This window comes from Cibotium barometz, chromosome 11 (genome assembly GCF_041138505.1).
Source record: "Cibotium barometz isolate CiBa-2024 chromosome 11, ASM4113850v1, whole genome shotgun sequence".
NCBI lineage: Eukaryota > Viridiplantae > Streptophyta > Polypodiopsida > Cyatheales > Cibotiaceae > Cibotium > Cibotium barometz.
Genome location: NC_141056.1, coordinates 39413843 through 39437071, shown reverse-complemented (window position 1 = coordinate 39437071; position 23229 = coordinate 39413843). Strand labels below are relative to the sequence as shown.

General features: G+C 45.6%; 1 protein-coding gene across 2 annotated transcripts in view; it reads left to right on the top strand.

The window, feature by feature from the left end:
• The window catches only part of LOC147634162 (uncharacterized), a 70896-nt gene that overhangs the window by 27882 nt on the left and 19785 nt on the right, over positions 1-23229 (top strand). Inside the window, exons 2-4 of one of the 2 annotated variants that reach the window (XM_086805308.1) lie at positions 7983-8035; positions 8162-8226; positions 8343-8424. In XM_086805308.1, the coding sequence (XP_086661434.1) occupies positions 7983-8035; positions 8162-8226; positions 8343-8424 (200 nt within the window). The remainder of the gene's footprint in view (positions 1-7982; positions 8036-8161; positions 8227-8342; positions 8425-23229) is intronic. The other variant, XM_086805309.1, reaches the window with a different exon arrangement.

The window sequence follows — 23229 nt, the reverse complement described above, 5'->3', positions numbered from 1 at the left end:
ACAGAATGAACATGCAAAACTTACTGAATCGGTCAACAATCGTCATGCATTGTGTTCCCGGATCCAAATGTTGTTGGAAGGGGTCCTACAAAATCCATGTTGGTGACCTGGAAAAGTCAGAATCGGCAAAGGCTGTAGCAACCGTGGGTGCTTCGTATGAGAAACCTTCACCTTTTGGCAAATCTGACATGATTGGACATGTTGATAGACATCCCTTCTCATCTTTGGCCAGTAAAATGAATGCTCTAACTTCTCCAATGTACTGTTGATACTGCGATGACCTCTGACGAGAGTCATGGGCATCGTGAAGAAGTGCCTGTCGCTTTCCGCTTAGTATGCATAGCCGGTTCTTGTAAAACAACCAATCATCGTGGATGGTATAGTGACCCGGTTCTGATTGAGGGGCCAATCTATACTGAGTCCCAAATTCCAAAGAATCTTCATACTATGCCTTCATATTGCTTAAATCTTTTCCCTGTATTTCAAGCACAATGGACTCTTGCAAAGGCTGAATGGTACCTTTGTGACTTAGAGCATTGGCAATGGGGTTATTCTTGCCACTGATGTATTCAATCACACCTCCAAACTGCGGGAAGATTTGACTCCGTTTGGCTTGTTTGTCACTCCATTGGGCACGAGGCATCCTCTTGGGGGCATAAAAAATTGGTGATGGGTGTCGGGGTCGAGGATCTCTGAATAGTAACTCTGTATGTCGTTAGATCTCCAACATGAAGAGTCCGAGACAACGTTGATTTGGATACTCCATAACCCGAGATAATGGCCTAGACCCCTCTCTAAATAGGCAGTTAGATCTCCCTCTGATCTCATAATACACTGGGCATTGACAAATATAATATTCCTCAGACTCTACTTCTCTATGGCATTGTCATGTGCATCAGCAATGCCATGGACATTTCTAGGGCTAAATCTAGAAGGGGCAAGCAGATAAAGATTATGAACCAGTAGAACCAGAAGGTAGGAGCTTCAGGTGACTCATCTGAGGTGGACATGGAGCAAAGCATGATCAGATGGCTGTCGGCTGCAGGGCAGTGGATGCTGGCTGCCAGAGGAGCTGTCGGCTTACGTCAGCAGAGGGGTGGGCAGCATGCGCATCAAAGACAAGGACCAGCAGCAGTCGGGCAGGGCAAAAAGGGGATTGTTTGGACATGGAACTGGCCGACCAGCAGTCGGCCAGCATAAAGTGTCAAAAGTCCCATATAAATAGGGATCCTTGCTCCTTGGTTTATTCATTCTCTCCTACTAGGGGAGTGGATCCTTAGAGGTCCCATAGGGGACAGTTTTAGGGTTAACAACCTTTTTATGAAGGCAGCCCATGGCTGTAAAGATATGTACCTTTTTGTACCATAGTATATACTGAATTTCCAGCACTTCTTACTCTCTCTCTCTACTCTCTCTCTACTTGCGTTTTTGCATCAGATGGTGCGTTTTTGCATCAGAAGGTTTTCAAGAGTGTTTAGGGCTGAAAGAAGACTCCCAGAGCTTCCGCGTGTTACATTGGTGTCAGAGCATCAGGCTCAGCCAAGCTAAACACTGATTCAGTCCCATATGATGGTGTACAGGTCCAAGGTACATGAAAGTACACGGATTCGAAGCCCAAGGCGGGAACACAGATCGGGAAGAACTCCCAGGAGGTTTGTTGGTGGTGTTCCACAGTGCCAGATAGGGATGGCAGTTCCGTGAGCCAGATAGGTTCTAAGGGAACGGTCCCAAGGGAGGTTGATCCTCCAAGGGTGATGTGAGAGTGCCAGACTCAGTTCCAGGAACGAAGACCAAGACGGTGTTCAGAGTCAGGGCAGGAATGGATTGTGGACTAGAGGAAGACCAGATGCATAGATCTTCATCAGAGACAGAGTGGTTTGGAGAACAGAACGGATTTTCAGAGAAAAAGGTTTGCCAGGGATGGATGATGACAGAGGGACTTCAGGACAGGATTGGGATGATGACAGTCATCCAAGAGCAGGTTGGATTCCCGGCATCAAGTTTAGCAGAGGGGGATGTCATGTGCATCAGCAATGCCATGGACATTTCTAGGGCTAAATCCAGAAGGGGCAAGCAGATAAAGATTATGAACCAGTAGAACCAGAAGGTAGGAGCTTCAGGTGACTCATCTGAGGTGGACATGGAGCAAAGCATGATCAGATGGCTGTCGGCTGCAGGGCAGTGGATGCTGGCTGCCAGAGGAGCTGTCGGCTTACGTCAGCAGAGGGGTGGGCAGCATGCGCATCAAAGACAAGGACCAGCAGCAGTCGGGCAGGGCAAAAAGGGGATTGTTTGGACATGGAACTGGCCGACCAGCAGTCGGCCAGCATAAAGTGTCAAAAGTCCCATATAAATAGGGATCCTTGCTCCTTGGTTTATTCATTCTCTCCCACTAGGGGAGTGGATCCTTAGAGGTCCCATAGGGGACAGTTTTAGGGTTAACAACCTTTTTATGAAGGCAGCCCATGGCTGTAAAGATATGTACCTTTTTGTACCATAGTATATACTGAATTTCCAGCACTTCTTACTCTCTCTCTACTCTCTCTCTACCTGCGTTTTTGCATCAGATGGTGCGTTTTTGCATCAGAAGGTTTTCAAGAGTGTTTAGGGCTGAAAGAAGACTCCCAGAGCTTCCGCGTGTTACAGGCATACTCTCTCTAGGGATCCTTGTTGCTCTACCAACCTCAATCTCGAACCTATGGGGTGAGACCATGAGCTGACCAAGTGCTATCCTCATGGCATGTGACATGAAAGCATCTAGGTGCCTTGGCCTCTGTATGAATCCATCCTCTGTAAGCCTTAGAAAATGGTCATTGGAGTACTGCATCTTGGGTGGTAGTAGGGGCTCCCCTGGGGTAATCCATGTATCTCGAATGTGTAACTATAGCAAGTCATATAAAATTACCTGGTTCCTGTCCACATGTGTGAGGCTGGTGTAGGGGGAGTCTGGGTCATACTGAAATGGGGATAGTTGGCTCGTGTAGTTCGTGTGTGGTGAACCTTGTGAGGATAGAAGCATACCAGGACGGATGTGTAAGGGCAAAAGGACGAAAGGACCAGATGTACGAGAGATAACATAGCATGAAATGGGTGAGAGTGTGTATATATGATGGTGAGTGAAAATATGTACAAGAGGTCCCTCTGATGTGAGGAGACTCTATGATGAAGACTAGTGCAGAAGCAAAGACGATGTCGGAGTTGAGGCACGGTTGGTGACGAAGGCTTGTGTCGATGTGAGGCAAAGGCACTCCAAGAGGTGGTCGGTGTCGAAGGCTCGCGTCAGTGGATGTAGAGGCACTATGAGGTGGTAGTGGGCAGCGGAAGGTGTAGTGATGTTGAAGCGGATGGCATGTAGGCGCCGGCAGCAGCAACACCAGCGCATATGGTACCTGATAGGGTCAATGAAGTGGTACGAGATGCTGAATGAAGAGGCTATGCTATATATAGTAAGGGGGGCTGCTGGTCGGTCCAGTGAAAGGGCAGTTGGCCACAGCAGCAAGACACAAAAAAGATGAATAAAATCTAATAAATCCAATAAAAATCTCCTTTTTACGCCTGGATAAAATGCCATTTTCACACACCCCCTCTCAGGTCAAAAAGGGGACCATGATAGAAGATGAGAAAAAATGAAGGATGCCAGGGTCCCACCGACACATTGGTAGAAGGAATGTATCCCCCTCTGGAAGCAAAGTCTGATAAAGTCAGAGAGGGAGATCGTGATGGCAAAGGTGGTGAAGATGAGTAGATGTACATGGGTTGATCGTCTATCAAAGTAAGATCTTGAACGGGGCTCTCCTCTGAGTAAGAAGTCCCATTCCCTGTGTGGTCTAGATCAGAGTTTGGAGAATCAGCTTATCACAGCATGAAATGGGTGAGTGAGTGTATATATCATAGTGAGTGAAAATATGTACAAGAGGGCCTCTGATGTGAGGAGACTCTATGAAGAAGACCAGTGCAGAAGCAAAGACGGTGTCGGAGCTGAGGCACGGTTGGTGACGAAGGCTCGCGTCGATGTGAGGCAAAGGCACTCCGAGAGGTGGTCGGTGTCGAAGGCTCGTGTCAGTGGATGCAGAGGCATGTGAGGTGGTAGTGGGCAGCGGAAGGTGAAGTGATGATGCAGATGGAGTGTAGGTGCCGGCAGGAGTAGCAGCAACAGCACATATGGTACCTGATAGGGTCAATGAAGTGGTACGAGCTGCTGAATGAAGAGGCTATGCTACTAAACTTGATGACAGGGTGGACACTGAAACTACACCAACTAGGTGTGAACGTCCTTGAACAATACGCTCGTCAACACTAAAATGAACTAGCTGCAATACAGATAATCACTAAAGATACATCATTGCTCAAGACAATCTGCAAAAGAGAAGCACTGCACAGTATACCACCAGTGAAAGGGCAATCGGCCAGCAGTAAGGTACAAAAAAGATGAATAAAATCTAATAAATCCAGTAAAAATCCCCCTTTTTGGGCTGGATAAAATGCCATTTTCACACAGGATGCACCCCTCTCTCCACTATCAGCAGAGAAGATTGTAGTGCCAGGTATGGTAATCGTGACGAATCCATGGCTTGTATCCTCTGTATGTAGGTGAGGATACTGTCTGGAATAAGGCATCTACCTCCGCACTACGTGCTGTAGCAAACTCTGCTCAAATGATATGGTCAGGGACAGATGGTTTGATGCGTATAAATTTGGATAGCATCAAGATCTGTGGACGCTTTATGCGCTGCCAATTTGCCGCTGATAAGCCTGGTGCCCAGAATGGGGATGCATACATCATCGCCGGAGTCACTAGTGTGTCAAAAAGACAGCCCTTCGTCCTGGGCTCCTGGAAGTGTGTCTGGTGGCACTGTCTCTCTAGGAGGGCAAGTACAGCCTATCCCCTAGTTAATCTGTCTTGTGATGCCTGTCTCATGGAGAAGTTTCTGTTAGAGCTTGTGAAAGTGACCCCCAAGTAGACATGAGTTTGCTACCTCCACTTGGCTGCCCATGTAGGTGATCTCGGAATGTTTCATCACACTAGGGGAAGTATAGAAGACCATGACCTTGGTCTTCCCAACTGTAGTCCCTCATGTGAGTCTGCAATAAGCACTATATCATCAGCATTCAAGTATGCCTGCTAGGGATGTTCCTCCACCTCCGGCTCTGTCAATAAAGTCAGAGATCTCATCAATGTATAGCCCGAAGTCGGTGGGGGATAGCAGGCAGCCCTGTTTCACCCCAGTAGTACTAGATATCTCCTCTGAGAGTCCTCCAGGGCATGTCACCCTCCCAACCATTGACTCATATAAAGCAATAATGCCCCAAATCATGTTTGATATAACCCCAAGGATCTGTAGGCGATCACGTGGCATTGTATCAACCCTGCCGTGTAGGGGCTGGGAGGGGGATGGATCTCTGAAAAAATGTAATCTGTGTTTGTCGCCCCCCCTCTGGAGCTGTCTGAGCCTGTAATAATATCTCTCTGTGGCGCTGTATGTCTAGAATGAATCTCCCCAGTATGCGCTGGTCTGCTGCCTCAAAGATCTGGCGTCGGGAATGTGGCTCTCTGAATAAAATGGGATATCTCTCTCTGATGGCTGTATATGCTCTGCATCTGCATACATAATGCTCCTCACTCTCCACCTCCTCTCTGCACAATCTGCATACCCTCTCCTCTCGGGGGATCCGTGCTGCTCTGCCAGTCTCAATCTCCAATTGGTGTGATGAAACTCTGAGCTGACCAATAGCCACTCGGGAGCCGTGTGGTAAAAAGCCCTCCATGTATCTAGGCCTCTCTATAAATCCATCATCAGTGATACTCTCATGAAGTGATCTCTGTAGTATAGCATCTTCGGTGGAAGAGGCTGTGTAGGCGATATCCATGTCTCTCGTGTATAGAGCTGCCATAGATCTTGTCTCAATACTCTGTTCCTCTCACTATGAGAGAGACGGATATGTGGTGCATCCCTGTCATACTGGAATGGTGGTAGATGATCCATGTCTAGGCCATGCATTGAGAACCAATGTGTGACCTGTGCATACCATGATCCTCTGTCTCCTGCCTCAGCCAGCTGTCTAGATGCCTCAAAAGCTCTGTATGACAATCTGTCCTGTGGCATCTCTCTGAATCTGTCTAGCAGGCATATAGTTTGAAATATGGCCTCTACCATCATAGGAGGCGCAGCAAACTCTGCGCGGATAATGTCATGAGGTACCGACGGTTTGCTGCGTATCATGCGTGCCATCATGAGGGCCTGTGGTCTCTCTATCTGTGTCCACCAATGGGTAGCAAGGCCTGGCGCCCATACCGCTGCTCCATACATCAATGCCGGTGTGACTAATGTGTCAAATAGCCACTCCTTCGTCTGGGGCTCCTGAAAATGCGCCTGGTGGCACTGTCTCTCTAGCATAGCCAATGCTGCATATCCCCGTGTCAATCTAGCTAACCCATGGTGAAGCGTGTGGCTGCTGCAGAGAAGGTAACCCCTAGGTACACGTATGATGTCACCACCTCCACCTGGCATCCTGCGAGAGTGAATGTCAGTTGACTCTTGCCCTGTCTCGATGTATGAAAGACCATAACCTTGGTTTTCCCAAGGTTCACAGTAAGACCCCTCTGTGTGCAGAAATCATCGAGTGCATGTAGATGCTGCTGTAGACCACCTGGAGACTCAGACACTAATACAATATCATCAGCATAGAGCATAATATGTACTGAGGTACCTGTGCTAAATCAACTCCATCTCCGCCTCCCCGTGTAATGAAGTCAGCACCTCATCAATGTATAACCCAAATATCGTGGGGGAAAGTGGGCATCCTTGCTTCACACCAATGGTGCTAGCAATAGTCTCGGACATACCTCCTGGACATCTGACTCGCCCAAAAACCTGCTCATATAATGCATAGATGCCCCATGTCATATCTGTTGGTATGCCAAGAGACTGCAGGCGCTGAAAGAGCCTCTCTCGTGGTACTGTGTCAAATGCCTTGCGGAAATCCACAAAGCAGCAATAGAGCTTTCTCTTCCTCACTCTGGCCTGATCAATCATACATCTCAAAGTGAATACATGGTCAGTGGTAGAGAAAGCTCTCCTGAAGCCTGCCTGCCCTGATGAGCGTAAACCTGCTCGCTCAGCATATAAGCTAAGCTCTTGCTCCAGCACTGCACCATAGAGTTTGGCCAGCACGTGGCCAACCATAACCGTCCTGTAGTTGCTCGGATCGAGCATATCCCCTGTTTTGTGAATCGGCACAATGGTGTGCATCGTCCACTCCGCAGGCAAACCCTCTGCTAGTGCCCTGTTAAACAGGTGTGCAAGAAAAGGAGCTAAAGAATCTACTGCATATATGAGATGCTCACCCTGCAGGCCCATATGGTCGGCGGCCCGTCCATGCTGTAGGCGGCGGATAGCTTTCTGTACCATCGAGTGGGTAAAGAAGCTAGCTGTGGTAGGTCGAGGCTCCTGTGGCTGAGGTATAGGTGGCTGCTGTGGGGCCAAAATGACCTATGAGAGAGAGAGAGAGAAAAGAAAGAAAGTTGTATTAACATCTTCAAAAGGCCAAAATGACCTATGAGACCAAAAGGTTATATCATATCCATGAGGTACATCATCCTGGGTACAAAATAGTAATAAAGAAAGATAACAAAAATCTAGAACTTTAAAATCTGATCTAGGTACATGAGCAGAGAGCTCTCATATCACCCTAATACATCCCTCATGGATATGAGAAAGAAAGAAAGATTTTATTAACGTCTTCCAAAAGACCGAACTCGGCCTATGAGACAAATCGGTGTACCTGTATGGGGTATCCTCTGTCATCCCAACAAAATGAAAAAGTACTGAACTAAAAAGCTGAATCTGGGTGTGCAATAAGTACAATGAGTGGGGGAGGGGATGGAGCTCTACTACTAGGAGAGAGAGAGAGAGAGAGAGAGAGAGAGAGAGAGATTGATTTAAGCTTTCAACTAAGAGCATGTAGCTATTTTTTTCATGCAGTGCAGCTGCTGTGACTGCTTATTTGATGAAATCTGAACATTTGTCACTTGAAGGTTGGCATTTATGAAGCACACCTTTTCTATGTACAGCTCCCAAAAGCTAAGGAAACAAGCATTGTGGAATATGTAATTGCATGAGGATTTGTCTATTTGCAGGCTAATTTATATGTCCGGTTTTAGGTGCATTGTCCTCATTACAGAGTATGAGCAAAAGTGCTTCCCCAAATATTGGCTTTCTAGGGCAGGTGTGCTTTTTCCTTAATAAATTCATGGATGTCATCCGTTCTTTCTTTATGCATAGCTAAAAATGGACTGCATATTAAATTTACCTGCGAGTTTCACGTCCTTTTTGTTCTTTTAGCAGCTAAAACTGTTTGAACACATGGGATTCAAGGTTGACCGCAGCAGCCTCATTTACAAAAAATTTCAAGTGGAAAAATTAGGTGAGTGCCTTCTTTGAAAAAAGTTAACAACGTTCTTCTGGACCACTTTTAATGAGCAATTTTTTCTGTACATTTCATGAAGTCTTGCAAAGAGATCAAATTCGTTTCTTAAAAAAAGAGACTTCTATTAAGTATGAACAAATCAATACAAATCCACAACTGTAGGCCTGGAAGAAAAAAAACCCATCCCAGAATGTAAGGCATGCACAAGAAATCCGGGAATTGATGGTTCCAAGGAGGCCGCGAGGGAGTATGGGAAAAGAAGATTCCATGATCCCATTCCCTCATAAATGCATTACACTTTGCTTGTGTGGTTCCTTGGACACGAGCCTAAGTGGTCATGAGTGTGTATAATATCTGCCCAAATGTTGTATATCAGCTGAGAGTAAAAGGTCAGAGTGCTGTCCATAGGCTCTATGTATCCATCTAATCTAGCTCTTCAAATCTGCCAAGCTCTAACACTGTCAATAATCTCCTAATAAGAGCCCAGTCTACCTCAAGGTGTTACAAACTGCGAGTTAGGAATGTGTTTATGAACCACCCCTCTAAGCCATGAAGGAAAGTTCACAATACCTTGCCTCACAAAGAAAATGCGGATGAGATTGAGCTAACTAAGCTATAGAGCCCCATGTGATATAAAACCTTGCCGTTTTTGAAACTGCATAGACGTCCATGTGATATAAAACCTTGCCGCTTTTGAAACTGCTAATGAGAAGGCCACCGAACACCAAATCATTGAGAGCCTTGCAGCTCTGAATGCAATGCTTAACTGTCTCAGTAGTAGCTGGGCATCTAGGGCAAGATGGGTCTGCACCAAGAACTGCTCTCCATTGATCAACCGGAAGCCCATCATGCAAAAAATAACAAGAAGAAAACGGAGATCTGTGTCCTCATATAAGAGTATCAAAGTGTATGCCAAAAATTTCTTCTGGATAGCCGATGTGATGTCATAGCTTTCCCAGTGTGGTCCGAGGGTAGGAATCCTTAGAATAGATTCAAACAAGGAGACCCTAGCATTCATGACTGTACACAAAGAAGGGGAAACTCGTCATGGGATTATCAATTTCAATCCACTCCCCCTCTCGGATCCAAATGAAGATGCTTGATCGAACAACTGCCATAAAGCCACATGCCATGCAGATCGCGATTGGGTAGATCCAGGTCTCATGATTCATCTCACTTCCTCAAAGTGGAGTCAAGGAGAGCAGAGGGTATTGACAGAGAGGACAGGATATATAGACTTTGCTCTATGGAGGTTGAGACGGAAGGGCACTACATTTGGGGATGCCCAGCATACTATTAGCTCCAAGGGAGATTACAATGCCTCCAAGAGGGATTTGGCCCATTGGTTTCCCCGACCAGCAATGCTTGGAACTTTTCCTGATAGAGATGAGTAGGCATAGAGACTCACTCCTCAGAGATAGTAGAGCCCAGCCTTGGGACACCTCACAATGACCATGCAGATACCGATTGGCGAGTTGAGGGTATTTTCTCATCGTCTTATGATTGAGTCTGGCAGAGGCGAGGACAACTCACAACGACCATGTGGATAGCGATTGGCGAGTTGAGGGTATCTTCTCATCGTCTTATGATTGAGTTTGGCAGAGCCGAGGACACCCCACGAGATGCTCGTATATGCATAGTATGTACCACTGGGGAGATGGAACGAGGAGCACTATTGTTCAGATGCCCACCCTACTATGAGACCCAAGGGAGATTCCATTGTCTTTTCCAAGACAGCATCCGCTCCCTCAGCCAACATGTTACTGAAGCATCAAAATACAGGTTGCTAACATGCAAAAACTCAACGCAGCAAAAAAAAAAAAAACCTCGTGGCAATGCTGACGTGGCACTGCCACGCGGTGGGATAGGAGCATAGGGAAACCTTACAGGCTTGGAATGATGCGACCAGATTTTGGAAAGCAAAAGATTCAAAGCTTTTTAAATACTAAAAAGAGAAGAGCTTTTATTATTAAAAAGATGCTTTTTGGGCTATAAGTGAGTTTTAAAGAGCTTTTCTTAAGTGCTTTTAGGCAAGAACTATATATTCAGCTATTCTCTCATTGTTGAGACATGTAAAAAGACAAGAGAGCTCTCTAGCTCTAAGAACTTGTACTCAAGGCTCCTCTAAGGGGTTTTATCTAGTATAACTCGGAGGGGGGGTCGGCTCAAGGCTATTCCGACTCCTAGTGTGGTGTCTTCTCTCTTTACTCTGTCTCTTTTTTTGATTTTCAAATTTTCTCAAGGTTTTACGCATGAATCTGTTGTTTTCTTGAAGATAAGCTAGGTACCCGTGCCACAGCCCTTACGAAGGCATGTTACAGTGGCATTAGAGCAAACGTTATATCTCTCTTGTGCAAGGGATAAGCAATTGGAAGCACTCACCACCAAGAAGAGGACCAAGCCAAAGTGGAAAGCAAACCCAAGAAGACCCAAGAACCCACATGGTCAAAGAAACTACGACCAATTTGGACACTATTCTACAAGATCTCGACTTAATGAGAATGTTTAAGCAACTATCTAAGAAGTTCAAGTAAATGAAGAAAGGGGATGAGCCACCAACAAAGGAGGATGTGGCTAAAAATCAAAAGTCTTCATCAAAGAGATCACTGAGTTCTCCACCTCGTGGAAGAAAGAGGAGCAGACTGGTAGTGTACACTTGATTGGTAGGATGAGGAGAGAATCTTGCTACATCACTTGGAGATCCCTGAGTTGATTAATACAATAAGAACTCTTGGGATGCATATCTCAAGATTAATCCTTTTAAGGAGATTTTTGAGAGGTGTAAGTTAAGAAGTATTGGGCGGGTTTGCATGACAACATTCGAGATTTTGTGAATGTATGCCCGAATGATACCATCCAAGATTTGATGCATTCAGCTTCAGTTGCTGCCAGGGTGTACATGGTAGACGAACCAAAGCAAAAGACAAGTATTGGAGCTCAAAAGTCTTTGGTACTTGAGAAGCATGAGAACTCTAGGAATAGGTTTCAACATATGAAGCCAAGGGGTATTCTAAACTCCTATAAAGGAAAGCACAACTTGACCAATGAGCAAAATGAGGTCTACTGCAAGGAATTCAGATGTGGCAAAGAGGGGCACATGTTGGCCCAATGTCCAGATTGTCGTAAGGGCTCTACAATCCTCGTACATGTGGAATGAGCCATCCTTCTTTTGCACTAGAAGCAATTGAGAACAAAAGAGTGAAGAACTAGGTCGTATCAACCCCCTTGATAGCAAGTCCTGTACTTGTGTCATATTCTCTTCTTGTTGTACCGCACTCACACGGTAAGGAGGTCGATTCGGGGGTGAACTCCCCGGAATCAACTCTATGGTTGCTCAGGAGGCAATCCTCCTGGAATAACATTCGTGAAGCAATCCTTGTATCCCTGTAGAAGCTGTAGCCTCTCCCTCTCCAGAGAGTTCAGATATTTCACTAAGTCTTCACTCTTATCCTTTACAAAGATCATATACGCAAAGATGGAAGACTTTATTGCTTTGAAAATAGATACATGGGATACAATAGGGATGGTATCTCCCTTCTTCTTTGCTGCAATAGTGATATCCTTATTCTTATGCTTAAAAGAAATGGTCCTCTCGGGAATTTGGATAATAGCACTCTTCCTATGGAATTATGGCATCCCCAAGATGACATCGAAGTGCTTCTAAGGCGAAATATTGAAATCCTCGTGGTCCACATAACCTTGGACATGAATCCTCAATTTACCAATGATCGGCGTTACTGCCACTGCATCACCATGAAAAACTTGCCTGCATGCAAGGCCGGTTCCATCTCCTTGGGTTTAAGGCACGACATTCTTTAGTCGGATTGACTTGAAGAGTGGCTAACATCAGATTCGGATCCAGCCCCACAAGATATTCACAAGACTGCCTTCCGTACTACTTTTGGATTGTATGAGTATTTGGTGATGCCGTTTGGACTCACAAATCTCCGACTACATTCAATCACATGATGGATCGGATCTTTAGACCCCATTGGAAGTATGCAGGCACTTTCTTTGATGACATCATTGTGTTTTCCAAGACCGAAGAGGAACACAAAAAGCATTTAGCTAAGGTATTCCAAGAGTTGCGGGAGCACAAGTTGTTCATCAATGAAAAGAAGAGCGAGTTGCCAAAATTGAAATCTGTACATGAGGTGCGCAATTTCTTGGGGTTATGCTTCTATTACATAGGTTCATTAGAAACTTTGCCACCATTGCCGCTCCATTGCATGATCTAATCAAGAAAGTAGTGTTGAGATGGGGTGAGCATCAGAGAGACATGCCTTCAACCTATTGAAGGAGAAACGAAGCTTACTACTGGACCAGTATTGGTCATTCCAAACCTAGGGAAACCTTTTGTGGTAGAATGTGATGCAAGTGGGGATTGTATAGGGGTAGTTTTGAACAAGAAGAAAAAAAGAAGAAAGAAAAGATATATCAACGTCTACGGAAGGCGAGAATGCCTTGAGAGACGAAGGTTGCAACATGCCGAGAAAGACTTGCAGGTTTATGAGAAAGAACTTCTAGCTGTGATTTATGCCCTTACTTCATGGAAGCATTATTTGCTTGGAGCTGATTTCACGGTGAAGACTGGTCATCAAAGTTTGAGACATTTTCTGACCCAAACTAAGCTTTTCGAGAAGTATATGAGGTGGGCAAACTTTTTGTCCATGTTTCATTTCTAGATTATCCATAACACCTGGAAAGAGATTGCAGATGCTCTATCTAGGAGACCACATGTACATTTAGTGACCATTGCCTATCATAGAGAGTTGGATTCCATGAGAGATCACTATGTGCATGATGACGACTTTGATAGGATTATGCGGAAGCTGGAGAATGGCCAGAGAGTTAATCACTATTCCTTAAAAGAGGGATATTTGATGATGGATACATGGTTATGCGTAATCAATAATTTGAGGCAAAAAGTGATTGAGGAGTCACATGCACCACCTTATGTTGGGCATAGAGTTATTTCTTCTACTACGCAGGATATTGACAAGTATGTATCCAAGTGCTTGACTTGTCAAAAGGTCAAGTATGTATCCGAATGCTTGACTCGTCAAAAGGTCAAGTATAATCGTCAAAAGACTCGAGGACTGCTTATGTCTCTACCCATGCCCGAGAGGCCATGGAAAAGTATAGCGATGGACTTCATTTTTGACTTGCCAAAGCCAAAGTTTGGGAATGATAGTACTTGGACCATTGTGGCCAGGTTTAGAGCTTCGTTTCATTCGAGTGAGGAAGACCATCAAGGCAGACCACATGGCAAGGATTTTTCTGGCAAGGGTGTTCAAACATCATGGAATGCCCAAGTCTATTGTTGGTGATCGAGATCCTAGGACCACCAGTTTGTTTTGGAGGGCAGTGTTTGATAATATGGGGACGAATCTTCCTTGTATCATCCACAGACAGATGGAGCAAATTCAGCCATATTGGATTTGTTAAAGTGCTATGTGGCAGAACAGAAAACGGAATGGGAGAAGTATCTTCCACTAGTAGAGTTTGTCTACAACAATACAGTGTATAGTTCCACAGGAAAAGCACCATTTGAGGTTGTTTATGGCAAAGTTGTACCTACCAGGACTAAGGATGAGATCTTTGGAGCACATGAGTATGTCAGACGTCTGGATACTGCTTTTGCATAGGACAGCCATAGAGAGGTCAAGGGCTAAGCAAAAAAGGTTGCGGATAAGCATAGAAGGGTGGTGGAGTACAAGGAAGGTGATTGGGTATTGTTAAAGTTTGAGAAAGCAAGTGTTCGAAAGCAAAAGGGCAAAGAGAATGTTTATCCTAAGTTGTCCAACAGGTACTATGGATCTTTCAAAATATTGGAAAAGATCATTGGAGGATCCACAATGCTTTTCATGTGAGTCTTTGCAACCAGTGAACGAGGATCCACTGGAAGTTGAAGAGCTAGAGGAAGAGCAAATTGTCTTTCATAAGGAAAGAAGGGGATAGCATGTCAAGGTTACTAGAAAGTACCTTGTCAAGTTCAAGAATTATTTGGGTATGGATGTTGTCATATCTCTGACTATGCACATGTGGAGGAACACCATGGAAGGGTAGGTATAGACCCTGGTGTGTGTTCCAGGCATGGTTTGTTACATGTGGAAGGACTCCATGGAAGCATTGAGATCCTGGTTTGAGCTCCTGGCATGATTGGTTACATGTGGAAGGACTCCATGGAAGGATTGACATCTTGGTGTGAGCTCCTGGCATGATTGGTTACATCTGGAAGGACTCCATGGAAGGAGGATTGAGATCTTGGTGTGAGCTCCTGGCATGATTGGTTACATGTGGAAGGGCTCCATGGAAGGATTGATATCTTGGTGTGAGTTCCTTGCATGACTGAGTACATGTGGAAGGGCTTCATGGAAGGGTGGATACCCTGGTGAGGGTTCGTGGCATGCTGATGAAGTATAATGGAAGGGTTGACAACCTGGTGAGCATTCTTTATACTTGTATAGGTGGTGCCCGATGTTGGGGTAAAGGCGTTATGCCCACCCTTATAGTGTGTACAAGCCCATAAGTTATAGTACATAGTACACTTAGTACTTTTAATGTACTAAGTGCACTATGTGTACTAGTGCAATATACATGTGTGATAGGGGAGTCACACACTCATGCCTCATGAGTTGACTTATCCCCACAACTCTCTCTCTCTCTCCCTTGTTGTTTCTCTGTGTATGTCTCCCACATGAATACTCTAACCTAACCCTAATTCCTGTCTCTCCCACACAACTGGTATCAGAGCCAGTCTGCAGCTCTGTGCATGTGCAGTATACTTCCAACATGATGGTGGAGCTAGGCGCCTACAGCTGTCTGTGTTGAACGTAGGAAAGCGTAGTTCTTCTCTCTCTGCAACTTACGTAGGCTTGCAGCAAGGCGCCTGGCCACATAAAGCGTAAAACCATTCATTCGTAGTGAAGTCGTCGGCTGGCGCTAGGCGAAACATAAGCGAAGGCAGCGTAGCTGGAGGCGTCGAGCGTGAGCAGCGAGCCGAAACGCAGGCGAGCGAAGAAGCGTAGCACACCACAGGCGGGCGTCAGCAGTAGGCGGAGACAGCGAATACGTCAACAAGCGCTAGGCGAATACGTCAACAAGGTCGCTAATCGTTCAACTGACCACTAGGCGCTAGGTGAAGGTTTTGGTCGGAGTGCAGCGGCGCCCTCATGGGCAGAGAAGAACAAAGCGAGGTCGCAGCCCACCGACGAGCAGGAACAGGAAATCCGTGAAGCCTTCGAGCTCTTTGACACTGATGGATCTGGTTCCATTGATGCTAAAGAGCTTCAAGTTGCCATGAGAGCTCTTGGGTTTGAAGCTGGCACTGAGAGCATTCATAAGCCCGTGCATCAGCTACAGCTGCAGAAGCATCAGCATCAACATCAATAGCAGCACCAAATTCTTCAACCTTTTTTTTTTTCCTGCAACAATAAAACCCGCCTGCAAATCAGAGAAAAATCAAAAAATTACAATGTATTCTGCTTCAATTTTTTTTTGGGATTTGCAATTGAGCAAGTACAGTAATCAATTGAGCAGGTACAGGTGCCCAATTGCTCAAATTTTGAGCAAAATTGGCAAAATTGGGTGACATTGGTCACAATCAGGATCAATTCGCAGGAAATTGGTCACAATCAGGATCAATTTGCAGGAAATTGGATGTCGAAATTTGGGGCTTTTGATGTAATTGTGCAATTAAGCACTCATACATGCTGTATGATGTGAAAAATCGCACATTTGGGCAAAATTGCAGCAAATTGCAGTGCAAATCAAGGGGCTTTTGTGCCGATTTGGTTGATTTGCATGCAGGCAATTGCATTTGATGCTGTGGATAATGTGTTGATGCCTTACAAGCACTCAATGTGCCTGTAAATCAAGGGGCTTTCATGTGTTGGATGTATATGTGGCCAGGGGGAAGCATCGCGAAGACTTTGGATGCCTTCATGTGCGTCAATGTACCATGTATGATCAGCAATTGATCTTAAATCAAGGGGCTTTTCAAGATTTTATGCTTGTTAAGCTTGGCAAAGCAGCAGGCAAGACATTTATGCCTTGAATCCTCAGTGAACAGCTTGCAGTCAAGGGGCTTTTGCCCAATTTCTGTTCGGAACTGTTGTATGCAGTGTTCGGGACTGTAAAAGTCTGATTTTCACTCATTTGGACAGCCAGGAAAGCATTTATTGCTATTGTACCTGCTGGTACAGATTTGGCACAGCTTTGTGCAAGTTTTGGCATGGCTGTACACTGATTTGAGTGAAGAAAAGGTTCAATTTCAGCTACTGTACTTGCCGGTACAGGTTTGGTACATCACAAGAGAGCACTTGGTACTGCTGTACAGTACTTTGGAAGGGCAACAGAGCACATTTAAGGTGCTGTCCTAAATCTGCAGCAACCAGATTTTGGTGATTTCATCACAAACAGTGGGAGAAAAGTTGCATTCTTGCTTCCGCAGTGGGAGATAAAGCTTGGGAGAACAACTGTGAGCACTTTGTGTGCTTTTGGTGCAGTGTTTGCACACTTGCAGGGAGTCAGGCATTGACAGGTTGCATATTGCTATGGCAACCACAGGTGAGAGCTCTTCATTGCTTCACATCAAGAAGCTTGAAGGCTCGCATAATTATGATATTTGGCAAACCCAGTGCTACAATGTGTTGCTCCAGAAAAAGCAGCACAAGCCTATCAAAGAAAGGGGTGTAATGCCTGCTTCTCTTACTGCTGAAGAGTGGGAAGATATGGATGAGCTAGCAAGATCTACTATCATGTTGTCTGTGTCAGACTCATTACTTTTCAGCATTCGTGAAGAGAAGACAGCTTGGGGAATGTGGCAGAGATTGCAGGACTTGTATGCCCAGCAAAGTGCCTCAAGCAAAGTGTATTGGTTGAAGAAACTCATAGGTCTTCAGATGAAGGAAGGGGCGTCTATGACAGCCCATCTAAATGAGTTTAATGGTATTGTCAGCCAGGCTATTAATCAAAAGTTGGCAATGGACGATGAGTTCAAAGCCACTTTTCTGTTATGCACTTTGCCAGAGAGTTGGGACACATTCAGGACAGCCACTAGCAATTCGCATGCTATGCTGTCATATGCAGATGTTGAGGGTGCTCTTCTTCAAGAAGAGATGAACAGGAAAAACAACTCTGTTGGAAAGTCCAATGCAATGAATGCACGTGGGAGATCCCAGCAAAGGGGAAAAAGCCAAGAAAGGGGAAGGAGCAAGTCTCGCTCGAAAAAGGATTTGGAATGCCATTATTGTGGCAAGAAGGGACACATTAAAAAGCAATGCTACAAATGGAAAAATGATCAAAAGGAAAAGGGAAAAGGCAAAGACAAAGAGAAAGATGAAGCCAAAGGGCAAAAGTGGAGTCAAGATTGAAGAAATCAATGTGTCACATGCAGGTGGCAGTGAGGATGAGGTCCTATTTACGTCTTCACTTGATGCCCATTCACTTCTTACAGGTGGTCATGGTATGCACTCATGGATCATTGATTCAGGTGCCTCCTTTCATGTCACAGGTTGCAGAGACTTGTTTGTCAGGTATACTGCTGGCAATGAAGGAGTGGTTTATTTGGGTGATAACCATGCATGCAAGATTCTTGGCAGAGGTGATGTGAGGCTTGTGTTTTCAGATGGCTCACAGCTTCTGCTCCATGATGTCAGGCATGTGCCTGAGATCAAGAAGAACCTGCTTTCTACTGGACAGCTTGATGATGCTGATTATGTTACCACATTTGGTCGTGGAAAGTGGAAAATTAGTAAGGGCTCACTGGTTGTTGCCAGAGGCTCTAAGGTGGACACTCTTTATTTCATGCATGCAGGTGTTTGTCACCATGCTAATGTAAATGCAACCGAGCTGCCGGAAATCTCTGTGGCATAGCCGGTTGGGACACATGAGTGTCAAGGGAATGGAGCAATTGTCTCGTTTGGGTTACTTGCCTTCTCTAAAGTTTTCAAGTTTTCAGTTTTGTGAGCATTGTATATATGGTAGGCAACTACAGTGCCCCCACAAGAAAGCTCTTGGACAGAAAGATGCTCAGTTAGAGCTTGTGCATACAGATGTATGTGAGATGCCTCAGCTTTCTTTGGGAGGGGCAAAATATTTTGTGTCTTTTATTGATGATGCCACACGCAAGGTGTGGGTCTATCCTCTTCGTTTGAAGAGTGATACATTCTCAGTGTTTGAGAAGTTTGTTGCTCTTGTTGAGAATCAAACTGGCAAAACATTGAAGGCTTTGCGTTCCGACAATGGTGGAGAGTATATGTCCAAACAGTTTCAGGACTTTTGTGATGCTAAAGGCATCAAGAGGGAGCTCTCTACTCCTTATGATCCTCCACAAAACGGGACAGCAGAGAGGATGAACAGGACCATACAGGAGAAGGTCCGTTCTATGTTGTCACATGCTGCATTACCTCATGGTTTTTGGGCTGAAGCTGTTATGACAGCCGTTCACCTTATAAACAGGTCACCTAACACGAGGCTTGGTGGGAAAGTGCCAGAAGAAGTATGGACAGGGAAGCCTCCGTCATACAAGCACTTGAGAGTGTTTGGTTGCGTTGCGTACGTGCACATACGCAGGGAAATGCGCACCAAACTTGATCCTAAGTCTCACAAATGCATATTCCTAGGATATGGTGACAGAGGTGAAATGGGGTATAGACTTTGGGATCCCATGAATAGAAAGATCATACGCAGCAATGATGTCATTTTTGATGAAACATGCATGTATAAAGAGCCTGCAAGGCAACAGGAGCCTGGCAGAGTCATCTTTGATGATGATGGACATCATGGACAACAACCAAGGTCTGTAAATCAGCCATTACAGCAGGAAAACCAGCCCTTAAATGGTGCTGAAAATGGTCCAAATGGACAGCCAGACATGGCAGAAGATATCCCTATGGATATACCACAGTTAGAGGAGATACCGGGCATGATTTTTCAGCCTTATGGCATGGAACAGGAGCCACCAATAGGTGATATGCAGGCTGGACAGCAACCTGCAAATGATGGTCATTGGGTACGGAGGTCCACAAGACCCTCCAGAGCCCCTGACAGGTTTGTTCCAGGGGTTGACTTCTTGATGCTTACTGACTGTGGGGAGCCCTCATGTTATAAAGAGGCTTTACAGAGGGCAGACAAGGCTCTTTGGGAGCGTGCCATGAAGTCAGAGATGGATTCTCTGCATAAAAATGGAACTTGGAAGTTGGTGCATTTGCCTGCAGGCAAGAAAGTTTTGCCATGCAAGTGTTTTATAGGCTCAAAGTTGCACCAGATGCAAAGCCAAGATACAAAGCCAGGTTAGTGGCTAAGGGCTTCAAGCAGGAATATGGTGTGGACTTTGATGAGATCTTCTCTCCAGTGGTCAAAATGACCACACTTAGAGCTGTGTTGGCTTTGGTTGCGCATGATGATCTGGACTTGATTCAGATGGATGTGAAGACTGCTTTTCTTCACGGTGATCTCCATGAGGAGATATATATGCAACAGCCAGAGGGTTATGCAATAAGTGGAAAGGAGAAGCTTGTATGTAAGCTGAAAAAGAGTCTTTATGGGCTCAAACAGGCACCAAGGGAATGGTATCATAAATTTGATACATTCATGAAATCCCAGAAATTCAGGAGAAGTGACATAGATCACTGCTTGTACACCAAGAAAGCTTTGGATGGCAGTCTATTGATCCTCATCTTGTATGTTGATGATATGTTGATAGCCGGGAAATCTCGTAAAGAGATGGATGCCTTGAAGCAGAGGCTGCATCAAACCTTTGATATGAAGGATTTGGGTGATGCAAATCACATCTTGGGTATGCGGATACTTCGGGACAGAAATCAGCATGTGTTGTATTTGTCTCAGAAGGAATACATTGGCAAAGTCTTGCAGAGGTTCAATATGGACGGGAGGAAGAAGACTAGTACTCCTTTGCCTCCATATGTGAAACTCAGTGCTATGGACAGCCCACAGTCAGATAGAGACAGGGCTGATATGGCCAAGATTCCGTATGCTTCAGCTTGTGGCAGTCTCATGTATGCCATGGTTGCTACGAGGCCGACGACCAGCAAGAGGACCCTCTAAATGGCTGTCCTGTAATGTCCTCAAATACCATCTAGGTATGTGTCTGACCTGTGGTGCCTGCTGCCCCATATTTGGTTCAGCTTCTGGCTCAATTTGTTGCTGAATTTCTGCACCACCTTCATCATTTGCTGGCTGTCCTGTACCCTCATGAGTTGGATCACCAATTGTGGAATGAAACTCCATAGGTAGTAGACCTTCAAACACATCACTTTCAGCCTGATTTGCATCATAACCAGCCATGGATATTTCTGATTTTTCATCAAATATCACATCCCGACTAGTGAATATCTTCCTGGATAGTGGGTCATATAACCGGTAGCCCTTGCTCTCACGGCTATACCCAACAGAAATGCATTTTGTGGCTTTATCATCCAACTTCCTCCTCAACTCTTTGGGTATGTGTGCATATGCAAGCCACCCAAAGATACGAAAATGTGATAGAGAAGGCTTACGACCATGCCAAGCCTCAAAAGGAGTAATGGAAACCAATGCCTTTGTGGGACATCGATTCAAAATATGACAAGCACACATGACAGCTTCCACCCAAAAGATATGTGGTAGCCTTTTTGCCTTTAGCATACATCTGGCCATCTCCATGAGTGACCGATTCTTCCTTTCTGCAACCCCATTCTGCTGTGGAGTATAAGGAGTAGTATATTGATGTTTTATACCTCTACTCCCAAGAAAGGAATTCAGCATGTGTGACATATATTTCCCCCCTCGGTCAGAACGGAGAGTCTTAACCTTGCATCCTGACTCTATCTCAGCAAGTGCTACAAAGGCCAAAAATGCATCATATACCTGTGATTTCTGTGTCAAAGGATAGACCCAGCATATACGAGAGAAGTCATCAATAAATGTTGCAAAATAGAAGCAACCACCTAATGACTTCGTCTGCATGGGCCACAAAGATCACTGTGTATAAGCTGCAACTTTGCAGTTGCTCTTAGAGCCTGATCACGTGGGAAGGAAAACCTATGCATTTTTCCCATAGAAACATGGGACGGGGAACGGGAACGGGGACGGGGACGGGGCAAAAGGCCGTCTCGGGGACGGTGGAAAAAACGGCAATCTGAAAACGATTGTTTTTTTGCAAATTTTTTTAACACACTTGATTTACACTTAGAAACCAAGACATAAAGCACAGAATTGCACCAAAATGAGGAGAAATGCATAGTCGTATTAGCAAAAAACTATAATGGGGCGCCGATGGCGTGATAAACAAAAGTGAGTGTACAATCTAAACAAAAATGCCAAATGGCATAATGAAAGGCCCAAGGAGGGTGTACACTCAAGGCAAAATGACTAAGTGCCAAGATACAAGATTGCTAGCAAAAAAGTGGGGCAAGAGTCGAGACTCGAGACTCTAGACTCAAGAGACTAGGCAAGAGGCTGAAAAGGGTGAAGATCAATCGTGACCTCCTCAGTGAAGTCCTCCATAGGCTGGTCCTCAAGTGGGAGGGGAGGGGGAGGTGGGGGGGACAATGCCTCGGGCACAACCTCAAGCTCCTCTAAAATCTCGGCCCTCTGCTGATCAGAGAGATGTGGGTCCTGCTGTGCCTGCTCTCATTCGGTGAAAGGATCTGCCTTCTTTGTCAAGCCCTTGCAAAACATTCGCGAGTTGGCACTGACAAATACCAAATCATTTGCACGCTGTACACCAAGGCGGTTCCTCTTCTTAGAGGCAATGTGGCTATAAACTGACCAGAGTTGCTCTAGGCAACTGCTACTGCAAGCTTGTGAGAGTACGCGCACGGCAAATTCCTGCAACTTTGGAGTTTCCGCACCATAATCCTCCCACCAAAGTGCGGACCCTACCTTGAAGCGGTCCGCTGTGCATCTGCCAAACCAAAAGCCCCCCGCTTCTCTCTATAAATCTGCAATTGGTCCTTGATTGTGCGGCGATCCTCCTCACTAGTGTAAAGGCGATCCAAGGTTTGTCGAAGGCCTTTGCTCACCTCTTTGTCCTTGTGTTGCCCTTTGCCTTGAAACTCAGGATCAACAATGTAGGTAGTAGCATGGAGGGGAGAGTGGTAGGCTTGCCACCTTTTCAAACATAGGGATTTGACCTGTTTATAGTGAGGCTTGACTTTGAACATTGCTTTTAGCTTCTCTGTCATGCGATCCATTGCCTCGTACACTTTGCCAATGCAGGGTTGAGTGGAATCCACTACCCTAAGGAGATCAATAATCGGTTGCACCATCTCCACAAGCGCCTTGGCCTCCTCCCACCATGCCACATCGTCCGCCCTTTCCCTGCAAAATTTGTCGACCGTCGTGGAAGCCTCTGAAGTGCGTGCAAGCTCATCACTGAGGATCAATGTCCCGCTACATGTACACAAGCGGCCTAGCATGAGAAAGTTGAATGCAAACCTCGTCTCGGAATACTTAAGAAGAGAGAGGCTTGACTTCTTGGAAAACTCGTGCTGCACCTTTTGATGGTTGAGGACAAAGGTCACTATTTTGTTGGCACCCTCAATGACAGGTGCAACCCAATCCAAGGCCCCTATGTCTTTGATAAGGTTGTTGAGGCAATGGGCCATGCAAAAGCACACGGTGATGCGAGGATAAGTTGCTTGGAGAATTGTCCTCGCCGCCCTATTTGCCGGTTCTCCATCCGCACATATGGCAATGACATTCTCCGCCCCCACCGTCTCTAGTGTTGTTGCCCACTCCGCAGCAAGTATCTCGGCACTCTTCCCCGTCCCGGAAGCATCATGGGAGTCGACA